Here is a 22,445-nt window from a genome sequence, read left to right on the forward strand (position 1 = left end):
AATTAAAAAATCCAACGCAAATGCAGTGCCTTTAATAGTAGGTATGTCCGCTTTCAATTTTTGATGATTAAAAAGAAAAAAACAAACCGCCGCCCTGGCTAAAAAATCTCATTTCAACACCATTTCATTTCGCGTGAATTTCAACACCATTTCATTTCGCTCGAATTTCATTCGAATTTCATTAGCAAAACCGCTCCCCTCTCTCTCTCTCTTTACATGTGCACTGTACCTAAAACATCTCCTCTCACTCCAGAACAAAAGCAAGCTTCCCCTTTCGCTTTCGCTTCCTCTCGATTTTCCACCTCTTCTCCCTCCCGACTCTACACTCCATGTTCTGCATGTGTTCGTCTTCGCAATGAATAATCGTGTGTATGTCACTCATATTTTCTGGCTCCACGCAGTAGATCGGTGAATGAGTGATACATTATGAACCGCCCGCAGATCTTCAGCAATAGCTTCGATTTCTGGAGTCCATGGTCAGTTTTTACTCATTTTCGGTGTTTCTCTACGCTTTTTTATTTGCGTTGACTCCGTTTTGAACTGATCCATTTTGGAGTGTTGCTTTTAGGTCTTGATAATATCTGTTTCCTTTTTGTGCAAATCCGATTTTGTGAGCGAGGGTTTTGAAAGTGACGTTAATGATTGCTTCAGTATTATATCACAATTGGGGGTTTTTAGTCGTTTAATGGGAATATCGAACGATCTGTGTTGAGCTGGCTTTCTTTTATATGGGTGGGGATATTTGTTTGGTGCGATATTCAATTTCCATTATAAGATTTGTTATTCTGGATGAAATTAGTAAAAATACATTTGGGAATTATTAGGTTTTTGAACTATAATGCAAAGTACAACCTACTTTTGGGTAGATAAACCCCTCCTTCTGTGATATCGGTATTGGTAATTCACCAAATCCAGTTGATGGCATGTTCTTTTTTTCCATATCAGTTAGAGAGGGAAACTTGTAAGAGTCTGGATCTCAAGCATATGCATTTCCTATCTATAGTACTTATAGATGCTATTAGTGTACACATATAAAAGTTAAAACTTGCGTTTTCTGCGTAGGGTTTATATCCTGAAACTGCAAAATATGCAGTGTGTTTTTTTACTTCTTATACTAGATGGTCACTCAGGTTAATACAGAGAAGCAACATTCATGCTTTTGTTATCAATGCCTTGTCGATTTGTTTGTTTCTCTGTTTCTTAAATATGTACTTTACATGACCACATGATTGAAGATATATGTTGTTTAACGTGCAGCTGACTGGGCTATCAGCAGTGGGCTGGATATTCAGCATCCGATTCTTCTGCGACTGCCTCATCTAGTGTGACAAAATCTGAATATATGAAAGGAATGGGTCAATTATCTGTCGAAACTGAGGACACTTTTTCCAGTTTGCTTGAGTATGCTTCCAACAATGATGCTGAGGCTTTCAGGAGGACAATTGAACTTGACTTGTCTGCTGTTGATGAGGCTGGGCCTTGGTATGTTCGTAAGAGAGGTGGAAAGCATATTTCACAGGAGGAAAGAACACCATTGATGGTAGCTGCTACGTATGGTAGTGTTGATGTGTTGAAGTTGATAGTTGCTCTACCAGAGGTTGATTTGAATAGATTGTGTGGTCCAGATAAGTGGACTGCTCTCCATTGTGCTGCCTCTGGAGGATCTATTAATGCGTTTGATGTTGTGAAGTTGCTGTTGTCTGCTGGTGCTGATCCAAATATTGAAGATGCCAATGGTCAGCGCGCATTTGATCTGATTGTAGTTCCTCGAGGGAATCCTAGTGCTAAAGCTGCTCTTGAAGACTTGCTTATGAACAGTTACTCAGATGGATATGTTGGTGACAGCAGTGTACAGGTGTCAGTAACTGCTTCAAGTGCGTCATCACCTAACTTATCATCATCTCCAGAAAGTGTGTCTCCATGTTCTCCATCTGATTCTGCATTGTCTCCAACAGCGCTGAAGCTGAGTGACATGCCTGCTAATTCTTTGTCTGAGAAGAAACAGTATCCAGTGGATCCATCTCTTCCAGACATCAGGAATAGTATCTACTCGACTGATGAATTCCGTATGTATTCGTTCAAGGTCAGGCCTTGTTCAAGAGCCTACTCTCATGATTGGACCGAATGCCCTTTTGTTCACCCTGGAGAAAATGCCCGCAGAAGAGACCCTCGGAAGTACCATTATAGCTGTGTTCCTTGTCCTGATTTTAGGAAGGGAGCTTGCAGGCGAGGGGATATGTGTGAGTATGCACATGGAGTGTTTGAGTGCTGGCTCCACCCTGCTCAATATCGAACAAGGCTATGTAAAGATGGCACGAGCTGTGCTAGACAAGTTTGCTTTTTTGCTCATACCCAAGAGGAACTTCGACCGTTGTATGTCTCCACTGGATCTGGTGTTCCTTCTCCAAGGTCAGCTGCTTCTGCAGCTTGTTTCATGGACATGGCCACAGCTCTAAACATTTTGCCTGGCTCACCCTCCTCTCACTCTGTCATGTCTCCTCCTGCATTTAATCATGCGCTGTCGCCTACAGCAAATGGCATGCCTCATTCCTCTGCAGCCTGGCCTCAACCAAATGTTCCAACCCTTCATCTTCCTGGTAGCAACTTCCAGTCAAGTCGCCTGCGATCCTCCCTCAGTGCTCGTGATATTGCACCTGATCTAAATATGCTTCGTGACTTTGATGCCCAGCAACATGCTATGAATGACATGGCATCTTTCTCTCCGTCACACCCCAATTCTTCTATGTTGAATCGTTCTGGTAGATCCAAGTCATCACTGACTCCTTCCAATCTAGAAGAGCTATTTTCAGCTGAGTTTCCACCATCACCTAGATTTTCTGACCAGGCAGTGGCTTCTGGCGTTTTTTCTCCAACGCACAAATCAGCTGTTGTTCTTAATCAGTTCCAACAGCCACCAAGCCTTTTATCTCCTATTAACACTAACATGTTTTCTCCTAGACATGCTGAACACCATTTCTTGCAGGCTTCTTTTGGTGTCTCATCCCCAAGGATGTCACCAAGAAGCTTGGAGACTGCATCCCCGTTGAGCAATCGCCTCTCAGGATTCGCCCAGCGTGAGAAGCAGCAGCAACAGCAGATGCTGCACAGTCTTGGCTCCCGTGAGTTTGGTCCCAGCCGTGCACCCCCTGTTGGGTCCCCTGTCGGTTCTTGGGCAAAGTGGGGATCCCCTGTTGAGAAGGTTGATTGGTCAGTCGGCCCAGATGATCAAGCTTTTCTTAGAAGATCTTCGGCTGAACCCAAGAACGATGGAGAAGAACCCGATGTGACATGGGTGCAATCTCTTGTGAAAGAATCACCACCCGAGATGATGGAGAAACCTGCAGCAGCTTCGGGCTCCGGTGCTGCGCCATCCGGTGAGTGTTTGAAAACAAATCCTCAAGTTGACTCTACTGATCATTCTGTTATAGGGACATGGCTCGAGCAAATGCAACTTGATCAGCAGCTGGTAGCCTAGTAAACAAAAAATTCATTTTGAGTTAGACAGGCAAGGCAAGACTCTTAGGAATTAGTACATAAATTTTTGGGCTCTTTTTTTGGCTGGTGGTAGTGAGTCAAATTGGTTGCTGGAGTTCAGAAGTTTTATTTATGAATTTGAATTTTTCCCCAAGTATTGTGTACTGAACTGAACTTTAATATTTATTGATTAATGTAACATGAGTTTCCTTTTATTATCTGGGCTGTAATAATGGAAACCAGTCCAGTTTGGGCGTTATTCAACTTTTGTAAACTCAGACGCTGATGATATTGCATTCTATTAAATCTTTTATTTATCACATTACTATTTCATGTATTGCATTTGATTGATGTCCACCGTTTATCTTTATGATTGAATTAGTATGATTGATTTCCGCTTTGTAGGATCAATCTTAACTTTTGTGCCCAATACCTTAAAGTGACTTTTGACTTGATTTGTTTGTTCAAACTACACACTACAAGTTACTTGGTACTGAATTGAGTAGCGCCAAATCCATACTACTTTCCTAAATTTACAGTTCATTCTCCTATAAGATATTCAATCTCTTTTTAATGCTTTTAAAGTCATTTTATTGTGGTTAAGTGTATAAAGTAAGCAATAAAATTGCATGCAATTTAGTTTACAAGCATATAAAATACTATGAGGTTGGAGACTGGAGCATAGATACGACGAAGGATGATATGTTATTACTCCATTGGAAAATGAAATATGGTAATACAACTAAAAAAATGTCTTGGTGGAGTTGGAAAATGAAATATGGTAATACCAACATAATAACAGGTTCGGTTCGGGTTCTGATTCGGATTTGAAGGTCAGTCGACAGCGACAAGTGGCGTGAATCCGAGATACAAAGGAGAGGACTGGGTAGCTGGCCGAGTGATCCGGAGCGAGAGAGAGATGCCGACGATGAAGAGAAAGAGGTGGCATCGCTTATTGGTGGCGAATCAGGCGGGGCCGGCTGGTAGGGGAGAGAGAGAAGTCAGAATAGGATGGAGGCACCATTGGACTTTAATTAGTTTGGGCTTTTATGTGTTGGGCTATAATATAACTTAGCTAGAGTTTCTATTTTGTTGGACTTTGTATGATAGTGGCAAATTAAATTCTTTTTAATTTAAGTATTCCATATAAGAGTGTTAATTTTATTATCCACTCTGTATTATATTTTTTAGTATATTGAAATTATTTAATGTTACTTATCAAATAAATTTAAATATTTATATTTAATATTCAAGTTATGATTAATTAATATATTTAATCATACATAGTTCGAATTGAGTTCATTTTGATTTCTTCAACTAAATACTAATATTATATTATTGTTCAAGACTTTTGATTCTTATTTCTTTTTGTGCATCACAAAATATTCAAATGTGTACTTATATGAATTGTCATATATTAAATTTAAATTTGGCAAAAGAAAGTATATAGATTGTGAAAACTTTTATTTGAGTATTCGCTTGATTTTATTTGTTGATAATCTCAAATTTGTATGAAGAAATCACTTGAGTCGTGCGATCACGAGAATTGGTACTAGCTAGGCTATGATAGAGTGATTAACGTTCGAAATAAAAAGTATTAAATTCGAGCTCGTCGTAACATAACATTTAAATTTCCATCTAGAGTGAACACACAAATTTAGTCTCTGGACAATTGATTTCTAACATTTCCGGAACCTAGATAATTTTATTAGCACCATTAGTTTCTCTGGACATATGGTATAATCACATTGGATGGACTTTTTGCACTATTGCATGACATTTTTACCTGTTCAGCTATTTCTTGAACTAGGTGCAAATTTGTCCATGACATCAAGTATATATCTACTAATACGTGTCACTCAAAGTATATGAAATGTTATTAAATACTTCATTGGGTATATTTTTGTAATTTTGGTTTCAGTCAATTTTATTGTAATCTTTTTCTTATTTTTCAATTCTTTTCTCTTATTTTGCAGTACTACTATTGAAAAATATGAAGTCGGTTCAATTTAATTGAGTTTAATTGCTGCTTTTTCCTTTATTCCCACAAAATAAAAAAAAAATGTGTAGTTTTATCCTTCTAAGTATAATACAAACTCGGTTCAATAATTCATCAAAAATGAGTTCTTTCCGGTTTATTCCAATAGGCTTACAACACATGTTCTGATAGAAATAGAATACAAACAAAAATAGATCATAGCAAGTAAATGAAGCCCCTTCCTCTACCTACTCAATTCCAACTTAGCAATCCAATAATCTAGCTGGCTGGATACACATTCCGAGCCAGTGGAGCCATACGAGCTGAAATTCTTTATCGCTTTCTCGACTCCAAGGTACTCATACACATCCTTGTCAAATGTCGGGCTTATGCTTCTGAGCTCATCGAGGCTCAGATCTTCAAGACGGCAGTTTCTTGAAACACAGAAAGCAACAGATCTTCCGACTATATCATGAGAAGTTCTGAATGGTATTCCCTGCACAGAGCACATGTCCTGCCATTAGTTACGAGTTCAACTGTTGAGCTAACACAGGCCAACGGACAACCTAACAACTAACATTTTATGATATTTACGTCGCCAGCTTCTTGGCAGAAGAGAGCACTTTCAACAAACAAAAAAATAGAATGGTGCCTTTCAACAAAGGGCATAGTTTTGGCGTTTCCTGTTGTTCAGTTCGAATTTGTCTATTAATGGAGGAAATAGTATAGCCCTATTTCTGATCTTCTACATCCAGACAGCTTTCATTTTTCAAATAGTTGATCTTTATGATGGTGATCTTAATTAATTCCAATGGCTCATTGTCTATGCTAAAAAATGTTACTATGGTTGCAGCATACTGTGAATATGAATACAGAATGTATGATTTGGAACAGGATATTATGGTATACCTTTTTAACAAGGTAGTCTGCAAGTGTTGTTGCATCAAGGTGACCAGCTGGTAGAGCAGCCTTAATCCTCTCCTGATTGTAAGTTATATTTTCAGCAAATTCTGCAGACACTTCGAGCATTCCAATTATTGTTTTGACGCTGTCAAACACAGGTTCTTTGTCTTCCTGTTTGAGGAGAAACAATAATGAGGTTCCCATGCATAAAATAAATACAAAAGGGTATAAACTAGAGGCAACATGTATAATATTGATTGGGCCAGATGAGCAAATAGCAATGGAGAATTGGAGTGGTTAGATTATATTAGACTTAACCTGTAAATCCCGGTTGTATGCATGAGGAAGACCCTTGCACAGCACAAGAAGTGAAACCAGGTCCCCTATAACCCTAGCAGATTTCCCTCGGACAAGTTCCATTGGGTCTGGGTTCTTCTTCTGAGGCATTATACTGCTCCCTGTTGAGACAGAGTCACTCGGAATGATAAAGCCAAATTCCTCTGATGCCCACAACACCCACTCTTCACCGAGGCGAGAAAGGTGGACAGCTGTAATGGAGTTTGCAGAAAGGAACTCCAATACAAAATCTCGATCTGAAACTGCATCAATGCTGTGCCATATAAATGTCACCATATATGAGAGAAAGCAAAAAATCAATGGGGAGCATAAAGCAAGAAAATAAAATAGAATATTACTTATATACCACTATATACTAATATTATCACCACCAACTCATTCATAACTCAAATGAAGTCAATGAATAATGAAAGGACATGGAAACAAGAACTATACCTGCCAAATTCTTCCTATGCCATTAAGATATCAACATTTGGAAAAAACTTCAAAGATTCAAAAAAAGGAGGAAAAAGGAAGTCATTCAATGCATGTAAAGAATCACTCCTACCTGTTTCTCATTGGGCCTGTGAATCCAAGAGCTTCGGAAGTCATAAATCTATCAATGGGCAAACCAGTTCCAGCTAGTGCACAGGCACCCAGGGGGCAAAAGTTAAGCCTTGCACGGCAGTCCAGCAAGCGTTGTGCGTCGCGTTCAAGCTACAATGCATGATTGACTCACTGATTATGTGACTGATCTTTTAAACATACGAGATACATTCATATCATGAAATTGATCATATATTGCAACAAATCATTACCAAGCAAGTACAAACATAAAATATATCCAAATGGGCTAGACCTAAGGATTTCCACTATATTGGTTCTCTAAGCCTTAAGCCATGTTAACTGGCATCAAACTAGTTGAACTTCTTAACGACTTTTATGTTAATGTTATTGTCTAAGTTTAATCACACCACACCATATATTCTTCCCCCTTTATCATATTCACTCACAAGTAATATCCAGAAAGTTCATCGCATTAGTAGTAACTAGTAAGTGAATTAACTAACCGGCTCAACATACGCCAAAAGAAGATGTGGCAGAAGAACAGGCTGTGCCCTTTGCAGATGAGTGTACCCTGGAACTATCAGATTCTCATTCTTCACAGCCAATTTCACCAGCGCAACCTGTCGAATGCACAAGGATATAGCAAATGCTGCAGATTCCACTTAAGAATAATATCATCAGCATTATCAAAACTACCTGAAGTTTCCTTATCCTTGAAACAATGGCATCAATAGCATCCCTACACCAGAGGCGAAAATCGGTGCAAACTTGATCGTTTCTGCTGCGCGCAGTGTGAAGCTTCTTAGCTGGCTCGCCAACCAAGTCAGTAAGCGCGGCTTCGATGTTCATATGCACATCCTCTCGGTCAGTCCTCCACACGAACTCTCCCCGCTCAATTTGGCCCCTAATCACATCGAGGCCGTCGAGAATCTTATCCCTATCATCGGCAGTGATCAATCCCTAGAAGGAGAAAAAACACGATCAACGGAGGAGAGCAAAAATGAAGCAAAAGCGAAATTGAATGAGTACCTGATGAGCAAGCATAGAGGCGTGGGCGCGGCTTCCGATAATGTCGTGGCTGTAGAGAGCTTTATCGAAGGAGATTGACTCGGTGAATTTCTCGACGGCGTCAGTGACGCTGTCCTCGAAGCGGCCGCCCCAAAGCTTGGCCTCCTTGGAGCTCATGTGGAGGGCGGAGACGGAGAAGGCGCGGCGGGGAAGGAGAGATGTAGGTCGGGGAAAGGGGGCGGCGGAGGAGGAGGAGAAGGGTTTGGAGAGAAATGAGAGGGATTCGGCGGTGAGGGTGAGTGATTCCATTATTATGGTTAGGGCAATGTGTCATCTTAACTCCTATAATTCCTCACATTTATTGAATTTCCAAGGGAAAAGGTTTTTCAAAAAAGATTACAAAACTTATTTTTTATTCATAAATGAATGAATCAATACAACTCCAACCTAAATCACCTTTTACTATGGATACCAACCTACACGAATACACATCATCCACCTCACCTCATTATATGTAATTACGTCAAACCAGGATTACTTGTCTTTACATACTACCCTTTTTCCATTCTAAACGAATCCCTTTTTATTTTGGAATGTCTCACTCTAAATAATACTAGTATTTTTATTATATTTTTAAAAATAGAAACATTACTTTTTATATATTTTTCTTATCTCTTACTTTATTCTCTTCACTTAGCTCACTAAACCACACTACAAAAAATCTTGTGGAGGAAAAGAAATGCTCCACTTAGAGTAGGACATTATTATAAATGGTAACTTATTTCACTCACATTTTATTATTATAAAACTAATACAGTATATAAAAGTGGGATTCATATTCCACTAACTTTCTCAATCCAAATTTCTTTATATTTCTTAAAATTCATGCCGAAATAAAAAATAAATAATTATTGGAAATGGATGAATTCTCTTTTCTCCATTTTACTTTATTATTTTTTTATTCATACTAATAGAGACCATCCATAAAACTATTTTTAGTGGAAAAGGAGAGTATGTTTGATGGATATAATGGTTTATCGCACATATATCGTGTGTAAAAGTGACTTCTTTTATTAAAATATTTTTGAATTTTTCTATATTTATATAGTTTATATCTATCATTTTTATTTTTATTTATTTATTGAACATATAGAATCATGAAGAAATAATTACAAGAGTGATATTTTTTCTGCCAAGACGCAGTGGCGGACGCAGGATTCTGATACTGGGGGGTCCAAATTACTAGTTCGTCTTATCTTTCCATTTTTGTCCGTTCACAAAAAATAGTCTCATCTTTCCAGTTCGTCCGTCCACCGAAAAGAAAAGTCACCCCCAAACTATCATTCACTTTTTAATCTTTTTTTCTTCTAATAATAAATATTTTCTCTTTCTTTTCCTACTCTACCGACTTTATATATTTATCTTTCATACACACCAATTTCGGATTAGAAATTATGTCGTCCTCCAATAGGATTATTTTTGGTGGACGGCTGAAGTATTAACAATTGCTGTGTATTTTTAGTGTCAACGACATCAAAAATAGCCGACAAGAACATTCTGGAATTGCAGGAGAGATGGATAATGAAAAAGTAAATAAACTGAGAAAAAGTAATATAAATTAAAAATATATATTATTTTATAAGAAAAAATGAAAAATGAACAAAACTTTCACAAAATTACTAGTCCGTGAAAAATTAAAAATATAAAAATAAATTAATTACTAGATATAAAAAATCTAATAAGTAATTATATATGCATAACTTCATAGATTGCATGCTATGAACATACTTAATTCATGAAAAGAATTATATCCTAAAGCATTAATTCTATTAATTGAGATAACTTACAGCTTGATTCTTCAAAGAATCGACGATAATTTGTGCTTCTCCACGTAAAGATTCTTTGTCCTTTTACCATGAATTTCTTGATTTGTTCCCAAACTCAAATATAATCTTTTGTGTGGACAAAACTTGATTATATACAGTGGCAAAGCCGGAAATTTATTGGGGGGGGGCAAATTACTATAATCGATTGTGATGTATTTTCGATGGTCATCTTCGCTAGAAACTGTTGCGACCGAAGCAGTATGAATTGCGAGTAAGATAACAAGTGAAAATTAAATTTTTTTTCATCTATCAATAACTACTAAATCTTACTTATAATATTATTTCACTAATTTTTTCTAATTATTTTTCATCATAGACGATAGACAAATGGATTTTAAAAAAATAACACATATTAGGAATATAACAAAAGAAACTTGAAGACACCTAGGAGAGAAGGGTTCGAAAACTGGTCTTCTACCTAGGAGGCCAAATTGCAAACCACCTGCGCTAGACATAACAATATTTGTAATTGAATATGAATATGTATATATAAGATAGTAATTAGCAAAATTGGTGCGGGCCAATGAGCCCCTGTCTCTACGTGGCTTCGCCACTGATTATATATATAGAGATTGATCTAGAAAAAGAGACAAACCAAATGTGTGTGGCATTCAAAATCCCCAAGTAGTAGGAGGTGGGGCGGCCGATCAACGCCCCATAGTGAAGGCTCTTAGAGCATGAATAACTCTGGCCCGGATTTGGGCCGCAAGTCCCCTCCACGTCATCATTCCCTCAAATTAGGGGTTCCAGGCCACAACTCATCTAACACCGCAAGCCACAACTCGGGCCACAACTCAGGCCACAACTAGTCATCTGCACTATTCACAACATATTTTAATCGTAAAATAGAATACGTTGAACAATTAAAACCGAGAAAATTCATTGTTCAGTCGGAAAATAGAAAATTACAACATTGAAATTTAAAAATTCGAAAAAAAAAAAAATTTAAAACATAAGTCAATTGCGGTTCCAAATTTCTTCAATTAGATCCGCTTGGAGGCGTGTGTGTTGATCTTCTTGGCGCATTGCCGCTGAACGGGCCATGACATTGCGCACGTCGGGAGGAACACCTTGCACGATCGGATCGGTGACAGTGTAGCTACTGCTGGCGCTGACGAGCGGATCGTTGCTTCAGTCAGTGGCGTTGTCTCCCTCGTCCTCAACGATCATGTTATGCATTATGATACATGCATACATGATGTCGGCGATTAGCGGACGGTGCCAACCACGGGCCGGTCCCTTCACTATAGCCCAACGTGATTGGAGAACTCCAAATGCGCGCTCCACATCTTTCCGAGCCGCCTCTTGCTTTTTGGCAAACAACTTCCTCCTATCCGTAGTCGGACATGTGATGGTCTTCACGAACACGGGCCATCTAGGGTAGATCCCGTCTGCCAGATAGTACCCCATAGTGTACCGACGGTGGTTGGCCGTGAACTCTACGGTAGGCGCTCGCCCGGCACACAAGTCGTTGAACAATGGAGACCCGTTCAACACATTGAGGTCGTTGTTCGACCCAGCGACTCCAAAGTAGGCATGCCAGATCCACAACCGTTGGTCGGCAACGGCCTCCAACACAATCATTGGATGCGAGCCCTTGTGCCCGCTAGTGAATGCTCCTCTCCAAGCCATTGGACAATTCTTCCACGGCCAGTGCATACAGTCGATGCTGCCCAGCATCCCCGGGAAGCCGTGCCTCTCCTCGTGCATTCGCACCAATCTGCGAACATCGTCGGACGTTGGCTTTCTCAAGTATGTGTCCTTGAATGCTTCGATCACTGCCCGACAGAATTTGGCTAGGCAAGCGCGTCCAGTATGCTCGCTCATATGGAGGTACTCATCAAACATATCTGCAGCTGTTCCGTAAGCGAGTTGGCGGAGGGCGGATGTGCATTTCTGTAAAGTCGATATACTTTGCCGCCCGACAGCATCGAAGGTTTGCATAAAGTACGCGTCACGAGCCACAACTGCATTGACAATGCGCAAGAACACATTCCTCCGCATCCGGAACCGGCGACGGAACATCTGATCACTCCATCGAGGATCTGCAGAGAAATAATCCATGAAAAGCCGCAAACCAGCTTGTTCACGGTCTCGGTGGATATACATCCGAGTACGCGGTACCCGGTCGTGTTGCTCGTTCCACGCTTGGATAGCAGCTTGATAGCGTTCCACCTCGTTGTTGATTTCTTCTTGGATTGCGGGCATCGCCGTCTCTAACATTCGAGCCATTTGAGCTTCGATTGCTCGTTGGCCTTCACGCTGAGGATTCATTTTTCGAATTTTATGGTGAGTGAGAGGGAATGAAGTTGAAGTGATTTGAAAATGGATGGAAGAGTGATATTTATATATTCATTTTCGAATTTAAAAAAAAAAATCGGAGGTGACTTGCGGCCCGGCCCGAACGCAAATAACGCCAGGACGGGCCGCAACCGATGCGGCCCGGGCACGCATATCGCCGGCCTGGACGTGACGAAGGGAGAGGCCCTGGGACGCAACTGCGTCCTCGGGACCGGCCTGGGCCGAGCCGCATCGTCGTCCAACGCTAAACACGGGCCGGGACTCGCGAGTTGCGGCCCGGCCCAGTAGCGTTATTCATGCTCTTAGATAACATGAGGGTTAAATAAAGCAAAATAATGGTAAAACATACTATAAGAAGATCACCCTAGTCAGCTAATGAGAAGAGAGGAAATTTGCCGACCTAACAACATTTAGGTAATCGAACCCTGCTCAACTAATGAAAAGTAAGAGCACTCCCAATGGTCTCCCTTATTTCTCCCTAACTCCTGCCACATCAGCACCAAAATTTATCCCCAGTTTTTAGCCAACTTTTAGCCAACCTCTGCAATGGTTTCTCCCTTATTTCTCCCTTATTTCTCCCTTATTTCTCCCTAACTCAACATTTCATTTTTACATCATCACTAATTTAATTGTTTTATTTTTATATATAATAAGCTAGCTTATTTAATTTATAAGATAAAACAAATAATAGTACAATCCAACAAATAAAGTTCGTTGTATTAAACACGGGTACACATTACAACGAAGAAAATAAAAAAAAAAGTACACGAATGGATAAAAAAAATCAAAAAAAAAATTCAAAGAAAAAAAAATTCAAGGGCGGTGGGCGCGGTTTCTATTTGCCCACAATTCTTCGATGATATCGTGTTGTAGTGCTTGATGGGCCTCCTTCTGGTGTATGTCCATGAACGCCTGGAACCGTTCATGTTCGTTGTGCGGTACACCCTGGCGGGCAGACTCGGTTGAGACACCGTGACTCGATGATGCAACACTTGGGTCGTTGGTGACGTCGAGGACGCCTTCGTGTTCATCTTCGATGATCATGTTATGCATGATGATGCACGCATACATGATATCGGCAATATCCCCCTGGTAGAAAAAGCGCGTCGGGCCCTTTACCAGTGCAAATCGCGATTGGAGCACCCCAAATGCCCTCTCCACATCCTTGCGCGCAGACTCTTGCGCTCGGGCAAAATACCTTCTTCTATCTCCGAGTGGGCATCTGATCGTCTTCAGAAACACGGGCCATTGCGGATAGATGCCGTCAGCCAGGTAGTACCCCATGTTATGCACATTGCCATTGGCCGTGAATTCGATGGAGGGGCCTAACCAGTTGATCCGCTCGTTGAAAAGGGGCGAGGAATTGAGAACATTTAGGTCGTTGTTCGACCCGGCTATACCAAAATAAGCATGCCAAATCCAAAGCCGTTGGTCGGCAACGGCTTCAAGAATGATGGTGGGATGCGTACCTTTGTAGCCGGTAGTGAACTGGCCTCGCCACGCGGTTTGGCAGTTCTTCCACTGCCAGTGCATACAGTCGATGCTGCCGAGCATCCCCGGAAAGCCGTGGGTCCTCCAGTGCCAATCCAGTAGGAACTGGCAATCAGCTGCGTCCGGCGAGCGAAGGTAGTGCTCCCCAAATATCTCTCGCACGCCCTGACAGAAATTCTTCAGGCACTCGTTGCCAGTCGTCTCGCCGCATTGCAGATACTCATCGAACATGTCGGCGGACCCTCCGTATGCCAACTGCCGGATGGCAACAGTGCATTTCTGTAGGGGCGATAGTCCGGGCTTCCCTGCTGCGTCTCGCTGGAGCCGGAACTCGGGGTAACGCGCGGACAACGCATTAACAATGCGCAGGAAGAGGGAGCGGCGCATTCTGAACCGGCGACGAAATACATCTGCCGGATAACGTGGTTCCTCCGCGAAATAATCGGCGAACAGCCGATCGTGCGCACCAGTGTGGTTGCGAGGGATGTATCGGCGCCGCCGGCGGATTGGCCGTTGGGGGGGTGGCTGCTGCATTCGAGCGATCTCGCTTTGTATGCGGCGGGAGATATAGTTGTTGATTGGGTTGTTGGCGAAACCCGCTACATCCCATCCGGTGGGAGCGGGAGGTACCTCTTCTTCGGAAGAAGAATGTGATATTTCCTCGTCGGACTGAGCACGAGACGATGAATCAGAACTCATTTAATAAAGATGGAGAGAAAAAAGATTGAAAATTTGTGTGAATGAAGTTTGTGGGTGATGAATGGAGGAAGAGGATGAAATATTTATAGGGGTGGAATTTAGAATATGACCGTTGAAGGAAAAAAAAAATAAAAAATTTGATCATCGCCGAACAGCTCCCCACAGTGGCCGGCGATGATCCGGCGATAGCCCGGCGATAAAACGCCGTTTGGCGTAAAATCGGTAGGAAATTCGCCGAAAAATCGTCGACCTCCTCCCAATGGCCGGCGATAAGTCGGCGATATCCGGCGAAAAATCGCCGGATTATCGCCGTCGCCATTGGGAGTGCTCTAATGGAAATTTGATGCATAGGGTATGGACAGTGGCGGAGCCAAGATTTTAATCATGGGGGTCCAAATTACTAGTTACTCCCTCCGTCCCAAGAAAGATGACCACTTTCTTGGGCAGCACGGGATTTTAGGTAGCTTTATTTTGTGTGTCAAGTGAAGATAGTAAAGTAAGAGAGAGAAAAAAAAGTAGAGAAAAAAGTGTTTCCATTTTTAGTAATAAGTCATCTTGATTGGGACAAACTAAAAAGGAAAGTGAGTCATCTTAAATGGAACAGAGAGAGTACTATTTAATTCGTTGACTGTTTTCGTTGTTAACGACATGGAAAAAATTCAAACATGAGTAATAGAGAGTTACACGTAAAAGATGGATAATTAGATATAATTAGAGGTCATGTAGAAACTAGAGATGACAATGTTGGCATCAAAATAATTAAGACTAGATTTTTTATACAAGTAATAAAGAGCATAGTATTGAAATTGATATTACTAATATTTTATTTATTTATGTGATTAACGAATTATGTTCTATACTGGATTTTTAATAGCAATGAGCATTGTTAAAATTGATTTTAAATAATATTATATGACACATTTGCATGTTTATAAAATTAAAGAAATAATTTTTTATACGTAAATTATGAAAAGCATTCTGTTTGATTACAAAATAGAATTATTTATACAAAATTATTACCTACAACTAGAGAAAATAAATAAAAAAAAAGGTCAGAAAATCCAAATAGAGCATTAATGAAATTTTTCCAAGGAGGCATGGAAAAATAAAACAATACAACGAGGAGCTGGGAATCGAACTCTAAACCAATCAGATGATAGTCCACTATCTAAGCCACCTGTGCTATTTCATAATATACCATGTAATACATAGCTAAAATTCAAATTGGTGAGGGGCCCAAGGGCCCCCCTGGCCCCACCGTGGGTATGGATAAGTTGCATTTTTGCATGCATGAAAGCCTTATTGTGCATATATTGTGTGTAAAAGTGACATCTTTTATTAGAATATTTTTAAATTTCTTATTCTATATTTATATAAATATAATTATTTATATCCATTATTTTCATATTACATATTTGTATTACACCTATGAAATTATTAAGAAAATAATTACAAATTTAATATTTTTTTAGCAAGAAGTACTCTGAATAGTTAATATGATCCATTCAGTATTCACGTCATTAGTTATTCAATATATGAAGTGATTTTAGATCAACACTAGCAATCGTCCGCGATATATCGTCCACGTTAATCTAGATTGAGAATATCAATTACTTGCTTTTACAAAGTACTGTCTGAAATATTAATTAACAAGAAAATCATGTTATTAATAGCGTTTCAAGTGGAAGACTTACAAAGTAAAATATCTATTTAGATGATTATAAGATCAATTTAGTCATGCATAAACTCATTGATTTCATGCTAGAAACACACTTAATTCATGAAAAGAAATTAAACCCTAAATCATAAATTTGATTAATCGATATAACTTACAATTTGTTTCTCCAAAGAATCCTTAGTTGCAAAATAGCTTGAGAGTACCTGCCCGAATGGCTGAAACAATACAACAAATGCGACCAGACTCAATAAGGGAGGAGATCTCCCTCTTGTGCTGACCGGTGGATAAATCAACCGGCACGAATTCATAATCGAGCTGTTTCTCTGCTAAGCAGAGATGAACTCATTTTGCTGCAGAAGAAAAAAGGGGGATCCGAAATGCAAAATGAGAAGAATGAGTTTAAGAGTAGTTAATAAATAATAATATATGAGAGGATATCTAAATCATTTCGTTTACTTAATTTTAGCTATATTTTTTGTGGCATGTTGTGGTTTTGTGACGATGGAAATAAACAATGCACCATATTTCATGGACTTTCGAGATTGAAAATGATTTCCTTGCATCTGCAGCCATCAGTGACTTCGTCGTATATATGCCTGTAATTTCCAATTGAAATTCAATGTGATTAATAAAATTAATCCCATAGTTTGTTACCCCCATCATCCCTTACATAATTAATGTTATAGACACAGGAGTTGGTTTTAATTCTATTGCTTTTGTTGGTCACATATTTTATTTATTATTGCATGCAGGGATTTCAAGTTTTGTTTATGATCGCAATGATTTGTTAATGGTTCATCAACACCCAACAAAGACAACCCTATAGTCTCACTAAAATTATACTATTAATTCATGAGGCCAACAATCCTAGAGCCCAAGTGACTTTTCAATTACTTGACTGTTTATCAACTTATTCTTGTATAGAAGAGAGAACAGACTAATAAACTACATTAAAATTTAATTTCATTAAGTTTTACATGTTCAACTGACAATTTGATTATGAATTTACATTTTATATTCATGTACAATATACTCTTCCACTGTGCTTATTAGATGAGTACATAAATTACTAACACGTCATAAAAAAAGACACTATTGTTGTTACACAATTTGAGTTATTTCAATTTATTATTATTATTTATTACATAATACAGCAATGGGACTAAGTTAGGGGCTTGGGGCTATGGGGATGGTTTATTACAAATATACGCCAAATAGAAGGTATATATTTACTTTAAAATGTGAATAATTCAACGAGCACCCGCAGTTACTCGACCAAAAATGTCAAGTACCAATACTCGAAAATCGTCAAAAGGCATCAATGTTAATACAGAAAGAACTTTCAACTGCTAGAGACTCTTACTAACACCAAACTTAATCAATAACAATAGACATCTCAATTCTCAAATATAACAAGTGAAAACAGCTTGTCGAAATAACATACTCAGAAGAGCAGAATAACACTTTCCTTGTTCCAAAATAGATACAAGGGTCTTTATCATTCAATAGTCAGTGTTGGTACGGGTATGGGCTCTAACAACAAAGATGAGTAGCTTTTATTTGCATGATACCAATGAGAACATAAAAGAAGGGGCATCTTGCCCCTCACAACCAAAACAAACGTGTTTTAGACGACTTCTTAGTGCAAAATGATGAGAAATAACCAGAAAAGGTGTGCGCCTTAAGGTCTGTCTGGTCTTATCAATTTAGTTACCATCCGAGCTCAAAGGTTGACGCAGGAAGCGCTCCATCTGGGCGGCCCTAGTCCTTATAGACATGTCAAATACCTTCTGTGAAAACTCGACAACAAGACCACCGAGAATACTAGGATCAATCTGCAGGATAATAAGCAAAACCATATTACATCAAACAGTCATGTCACTTGGTTAAATTTTACAAGACCGGTAGTTTTTTTTTTTTAAATAACAATTTACCTTCTGTTCAACCTTAACTTTCTTGCCTTGTCCAAGCATGTACTGCAATGTTTCTTTCAATTCTTTCTCCTCCTCTGGGGGCAGAGCCTGCACACAGAATTGGAAGAGTACTCAGTTGAAAGAGGCATAAACCATTATTGAAGTTGCTGGTGAACAAGGCTATGCTAATAATGATCCTCGACTAGACTAGACTAGACAGGATACAAAGTAAACTTAGGAGTGAAATTTTCAGATAGGCCCTCAACGTTTTATTAGTTGATACAAACACTACTACTGAGAAGTAACAAATTTAAAACCAAAAATGAAGCGTGTGCAGTAACTTCCACGAATATGAGGGCCTATTTATATACTTCTATAATGATATTTATTAATTGGAGACAAGAAATCAATCCTTGTACTTAACACTGAGATAGTGAAGGGGCGGATGGCATAATCTGCGACCAGCTCAGCCTGAAGGAAATTAATTAAGTTATACTTTCGCGTGGTCAAGGTAAGTAGACTAATGTAGAAAATATATAGGAGTAATATATGTTCCTGCCTAAAATCACTTTTATAAACAATCACATACTATGATTTGTTTGTTATTTTCTTCTCTCTAATGAAAAACTAAGGAGTTAATAGTTTAATATCAAAATTACAAAACTTACAATCACAGTTGTCACTGTTGCTTTAACTTCCCCTCGATGTGCCATGGTCAGCTCAGAGAATCTCTGAGCCATACGTTCTACATGTCCCAGCCTTCCACCTTCAGCAACGATAACTATAACAAAGATGGCAGAATATGCCTTGTAAGATTACATCTAAACAGCAAGTTAGAAAATACTATCATTGAGTTCAAGGAAGTGAATGCAACAATTTAATCAAGATTAGTATGACAATCATCAATGTGTGTATTCAAGAAAGTGAATGCAGCCTGCTATCAAAATAACCAAACAATAATACAATACCCATGAAGAAACAAACTTATGAAATTTATGTGAGACAGTTGCTTCATTAATTAATTAACCTTCTCAACTTATGAATACACCCTCCACAATCTATTTCTTACTTCATGAGGAGGAATGTTCAAAAAACACAGAAGTGCTGCTTTATATAATCTCAAGTACAATGATAAACGATTGCATCGATTCAAGGGCATCCCATTCTTCTCCCAAAACAATTTCTTCTGTTGCTGTCACTCATTTTACTGATTGAGCCCCGACAATTTCACCCACTCTGAACACCCCATCCCCAACTCACTTCAGCACCTGGAATTATAAATTTATAATATACTTTTTGCCTTCCATTCCCCAAAAACTTCATCATCTACCATCATGACAGAGCTGACTCATTTTCCTTCAAACATACGATACTCCAATGGCAGTAAAACTACTTATTAGCTTATCTTATGTTCTTAAATCCACAAGAACCAAAAATACAATCAACCACATCCCAGTTCAAATCAAGGTGCCATATGAGTGCCCTCTAGTGAGATCAACTAGCAAAAAATCATCATCAAATATACAAAAACAAAACTTCACATTTTGACACTAACCCAAGAAGTTCTTAGTGATTTCTGAAAATTTAGCTTGGTCGCAAATATCAGTAATAGCCTTCTTTCTTGTATCCGCGTCAACTGATACATCCCTCATGAATTGAGAAAATGTAGGGCTTTTCTTCGAAGCCTCAATTAGGGAAAGAAGCTCAGATTCAACCTTGTCCAGTGCATTGGCTTTGACAGCTGCGATATACAAAGCTGAAGCATAGTTTCCAGACACCCCAAACATTGTCACAGGCACCTAAAATGAAATCGATCAACATTGAATCCAAGATATTACAATGCCCCACACAGCATTAGAATAGGATCTTTTCCATTAGCACAGTTACAAAAAGTTGATTGTTTGTTTCAACCAGAAAACATAAACTTGGCATAACATAGATCATCATTTGACCGGTCACAATTTATAAGTACAAGGTTCATACTACCATATTCCAAAAAAACTGTACAAGTAGCAGCAATATTGGCAAGAGGAAAAAAGCTTGACATTGAACTGTGAATCTAACTTCCACGATCAGCTCAATGAAGCACCAAAATGAAGCAAATTAAAAAGTATCTACGATGAACATATTTCCTAGAAGCCCCAACTTGTGCATCCATATGTCGCCTACTTAAGAAACCATGTAGCGGAAAAGATTTAGCTTTGATAGGATGACACAGAATCAATATAAAAAAAATTTCTGTTCTTCAAGGTATCAAGTACATACTACAGATGTTAGGAAACACACTCCTAATCTGTCAATTGATCAGATAATCAAGTAGTATATGCATTAAACAGAAATTCTATAGAAATGGGTAACTTCAAGAACTTTGGGAAGTAAAGAAAATAAAAGAATGGAGCAGATAAAAGTCGTAGTTATCAAATCAGAACCAAATCACAATTTATGCCAGCATTGGTCCACTATAACACAACTTTTTAGCAACAACTGATACAGCTAAAAACTTCAACACACCTCAGGAAACTGGTCCAATATATGCACAAACTGAATGGGCGAACATAAGCATAAACATTAAATTTGTACTGTTCTGCTGAGCAAATTGTGATTCCAAAAAATAAAAGCATTTCATGAAAGAAGGGAAAGGACATAGTTGTCATAAATAACAACATAGACGCAAGAAAATCTAAAAATGTCAGAAATAAATTTGTCTATGTAAAGAGCAGCACTTTAGAATATTAGGCTTAAGCCTGGTTTGGAAAATTATAACATTTCAAACGAAACTAGAAGTGCATGACTAACAGGCCTTCTCAAACAAGTCATTCATGATTTTCATCCACCAAACAATTCTAACCTCACTTTACATGCAAAATGGAATGACAATTACCTTGACCTTCTTCTCTTTTGCAGGAGCGGCGGTAGCATAGCTCTTCGCGGACTGAAATACATTACATAAAATAACGGCTTAAAATTATTCCATGTTTTCACATATAATACTGTAATAATATAACAAAAAGAAAAAAGAAAAAAAACCATCCTGTGGCGGTGTGTGTGTGTGTGTTTTGGGCATTTGCAACTTGGTAAAACAATGGCCACACTGTAGTTATAAAAATGCTAAGATTTTGATGGTCTACCACATTTCCATGCGTGGAACAAACAACAGCATATGGCAATCCATAAAAAAATATCAATAGAATCATCAATTGAACGAAATAAGGGAAAAAAATCAAATTTAAAAAATACTGGAAAAGATTAATTCCTCCGCGGAGACTTCCGAAATGCGTTGAATAATAGAAGGACAAACAACAAAATGGAATCGATTGAACAGCATCTCTGAGAACATAAGATGAAAAATAGTAAATCGAAGATCCGTAAGTATACCTCGAGAGTAGGGCAAACGACGGATCTCTGGGCGGAGGAGGAGTTAGCAGCGGTGAGAGCTCGGCGGAGGAGAGGAAGACCAGATCTAAATCGCCCTGCCATTGCCGAAGCGAATTTTGTGAATTTGTTTTTGCTGATTTAATTTTGGTGAATCTGCGTATGGAGATGAGTTTTTCGCTTTGCGACTGCTTAAACACTGCGCCTTCAAAATGGGAAAGGGTAAATGGGAACCCTCTCACCCTCGATGTATGGCATTTAGGTGCTACCTAGGTTATTAGTTTCCACGTGTCCTTTAATTATAATTTCCATCTTCTATTTATACCGCAGTATATTATGTTGAGTAAAATAAAATTTCAAAATATAACGAATGATACAAAAAAATTTGTTCCAAAAATATAATTACACAAATATTTCGTTAATTTTCTTTTTTGAATTCCACTACCACTAGTATACATTAGATAGTATACTACTTCATAAAAAGTATATAAACTTTATATAAACTTTTAAAGAGACATGAGTTTTAATGCACAATTAATAAAGTAAGAAAAAAATAAAAAATATATTAAAATACTACTGGAGATTGCTCCTCTTATTAGAAGGAAAAAAATTTCTTAAAGAGAAAGTTCATAATTCTAAAAACAGATTAAAATAAAAATAATACAATACATAATTTTAAAGAGAGAGTATAATTTATAAAAGTTTGTATTGTGTCTTTTGTTATCTAGATGTGTGTCATAACAAACATATCAATAATTCCTATAACAAAAAATAAAATATTATCTGGAATGATGAGACACACTCCTAGTCTCCTACAATAGTTTCGATAATAATCTCGC

At 38.6% G+C, this 22,445-nt stretch overlaps 3 protein-coding genes across 3 annotated transcripts; 1 reads left to right on the top strand and 2 right to left on the bottom strand.

The window, feature by feature from the left end:
• The first annotated feature begins 208 nt into the window (after nucleotides 1-208).
• Nucleotides 209-3,794, top strand: LOC125190266 (zinc finger CCCH domain-containing protein 30-like). Its single transcript, XM_048087524.2, has 2 exons — nucleotides 209-476; nucleotides 1,258-3,794. The coding sequence occupies exon 2, from the start codon at nucleotides 1,343-1,345 to the stop codon at nucleotides 3,473-3,475; it is 2,133 nt and encodes a 710-aa protein (XP_047943481.1). The 5' UTR covers nucleotides 209-476; nucleotides 1,258-1,342; the 3' UTR covers nucleotides 3,476-3,794.
• A 1,767-nt stretch (nucleotides 3,795-5,561) lies between these two features.
• On the bottom strand, nucleotides 5,562-8,602 carry LOC125190267 (L-Aspartase-like family protein). Its single transcript, XM_048087528.2, has 7 exons — nucleotides 8,288-8,602; nucleotides 7,955-8,218; nucleotides 7,762-7,878; nucleotides 7,260-7,408; nucleotides 6,674-6,965; nucleotides 6,362-6,526; nucleotides 5,562-5,948 (listed from the first exon to the last, which is right to left on the bottom strand). The coding sequence occupies exons 1-7, from the start codon at nucleotides 8,573-8,575 to the stop codon at nucleotides 5,697-5,699; spliced, it is 1,527 nt and encodes a 508-aa protein (XP_047943485.1). The 5' UTR covers nucleotides 8,576-8,602; the 3' UTR covers nucleotides 5,562-5,696.
• A 9,177-nt stretch (nucleotides 8,603-17,779) lies between these two features.
• LOC125189094 (ATP synthase subunit O, mitochondrial) lies at nucleotides 17,780-21,825 on the bottom strand. The gene is made up of 6 exons (XM_048086287.2): nucleotides 21,610-21,825; nucleotides 21,116-21,166; nucleotides 19,790-20,033; nucleotides 18,903-19,015; nucleotides 18,256-18,342; nucleotides 17,780-18,156 (listed from the first exon to the last, which is right to left on the bottom strand). Exons 1-6 carry the CDS (start codon nucleotides 21,709-21,711, stop codon nucleotides 18,028-18,030), a joined length of 726 nt encoding a protein of 241 aa, XP_047942244.1. The 5' UTR covers nucleotides 21,712-21,825; the 3' UTR covers nucleotides 17,780-18,027.
• Nucleotides 21,826-22,445: the final 620 nt, after the last annotated feature.

The sequence above is a fragment of the Salvia hispanica genome, chromosome 5 (genome assembly GCF_029641045.1).
Source record: "Salvia hispanica isolate PSC_SH4W2 chromosome 5, Shi_PSC_v1, whole genome shotgun sequence".
NCBI classification, from domain to species: domain Eukaryota; kingdom Viridiplantae; phylum Streptophyta; class Magnoliopsida; order Lamiales; family Lamiaceae; genus Salvia; species Salvia hispanica.